We start from the raw sequence: 1,426 nt of genomic DNA, 5'->3' as shown, positions 1-1,426 counted from the left end.
ATATGGATATGTATACATATGTCATGTCATAAAATATATTCGTTCTACAGAAATCATGATTATATGATAGAATGTCTTGAAGACAGCTGTCGAGTGACATCATACTTACTGGTATTTTTTTTCCTTTTTGCGTTATGTCTATAAGTATTAAATATATGTCTGGGTTTTCGTGTGCATGGATGGATGGATGGATTAATTGATTGAAGGATATTCTATTGATTAGCTTTATATCTGAAGCGAAACATTGAATCAATATATATATGCCCCCCGCCAAAAAAAAAAAAAAAGCGAAAAACAGAAGAAAACACATACATCTCCACGTAGCTAAAACAAAGATCCAAAACGAGAAGATAAACAAATGGAATCGGTAAACGTCACCTGCTTAGACGGAAGATTTTTGGCAGCCAGAAGTTGTTCTATTAAAGAATCCACGTCGAGTTGACATTTCTTGCTTTGCGTTAATGTTGTCATTTTCTTCGTCACCTCTTTTTCATAAGACTGTCCTCTTTTTGGCAACAGCTGCCTTGATCCAGTTTCTTTGCGTCACGAAGAAACTGTATTTTAATGTATATATATATGTGTGTGTATATGTGTGTGTATGTGTGTGTATGTTTGTGTGTGTAGATAGATAGATAGATAGATAGATAGATAGATAATCTATATATATATACTATATTTCTTTTTATGACATAGAAATAAATGGATGTACGTATTCTTTTAATATGCGTCTTATTTCGAAAACTAAGAAATTCCTTTAATGGTTTTATACGTTTTTTTTTCTTCTAAATTTAAATAAACATTTATTTTGTATTACTTAATTGTATTCTTTGATTGGTTTTCTTAAATATATACATCGTTTAGAGTTTTACCGATGACGAATATTTTTTTGTTTTTGTTTCGCTTTTTTACTTATCGTCAACCCACGAATAATCATTTTTGAGATATATCTTTGAATGGCTCGTGTTCTTAAAGATAATGCGCATCACGAATCGAACCGTTATTTCTACCTTTCGTTGTTTTGTTTATATTCAGAAATTAGATATCGTTTCTTTTCGACAGTCTTAGTTCTCTCGCCGTAAAGAAATCCTGTGTATGGATTTTGTTTTTACTATGTTGGTTGTTCAGAGCAAACAAACGAAAAGGCATAAATAACAGAATTCCACCCTGGCAATTTTTGTGTATAAATTTGTTTCCCTTTTCTTCTATGTTTTTTTTTTGTTTTTTTTTGTTTTTGTTTTTGTATTCAAAGAGATAATTCTTTGTCAGTCGATAGTAAGAATGTATGATTTAGAAACCAGTTGCACTATTCCCAAAGCAGTAGTCTGATTAATATCATGCAGCTATTTTATTCTCCCTCGTTTCTTGATACCACCATAGCCGTAGTATATATTATATATGTATGTAAGTATGTATGTATATATATATA

General features: G+C 30.6%; 1 protein-coding gene across 1 annotated transcript in view; it reads right to left on the bottom strand.

Annotated features, from left to right (window-relative positions):
- LOC106868130 (uncharacterized) overlaps positions 1-1,420 on the bottom strand; it is a 46,442-nt gene extending 45,022 nt beyond the window's left edge. The window contains exon 1 of the mRNA XM_014913261.2: positions 379-1,420. Within this exon, the coding sequence (XP_014768747.1) occupies positions 379-471 (93 nt within the window). The 5' untranslated portion in view covers positions 472-1,420. The remainder of the gene's footprint in view (positions 1-378) is intronic.
- Between the last annotated feature and the right edge of the window lie 6 nt (positions 1,421-1,426).

The sequence above is a fragment of the Octopus bimaculoides genome, chromosome 4 (assembly GCF_001194135.2).
Source record: "Octopus bimaculoides isolate UCB-OBI-ISO-001 chromosome 4, ASM119413v2, whole genome shotgun sequence".
In the NCBI taxonomy this organism is placed as follows: Eukaryota; Metazoa; Mollusca; class Cephalopoda; order Octopoda; family Octopodidae; genus Octopus; species Octopus bimaculoides.
Note: the sequence above shows the minus strand (reverse complement) of the source record. Positions and strands in the feature narration are given on the sequence as shown.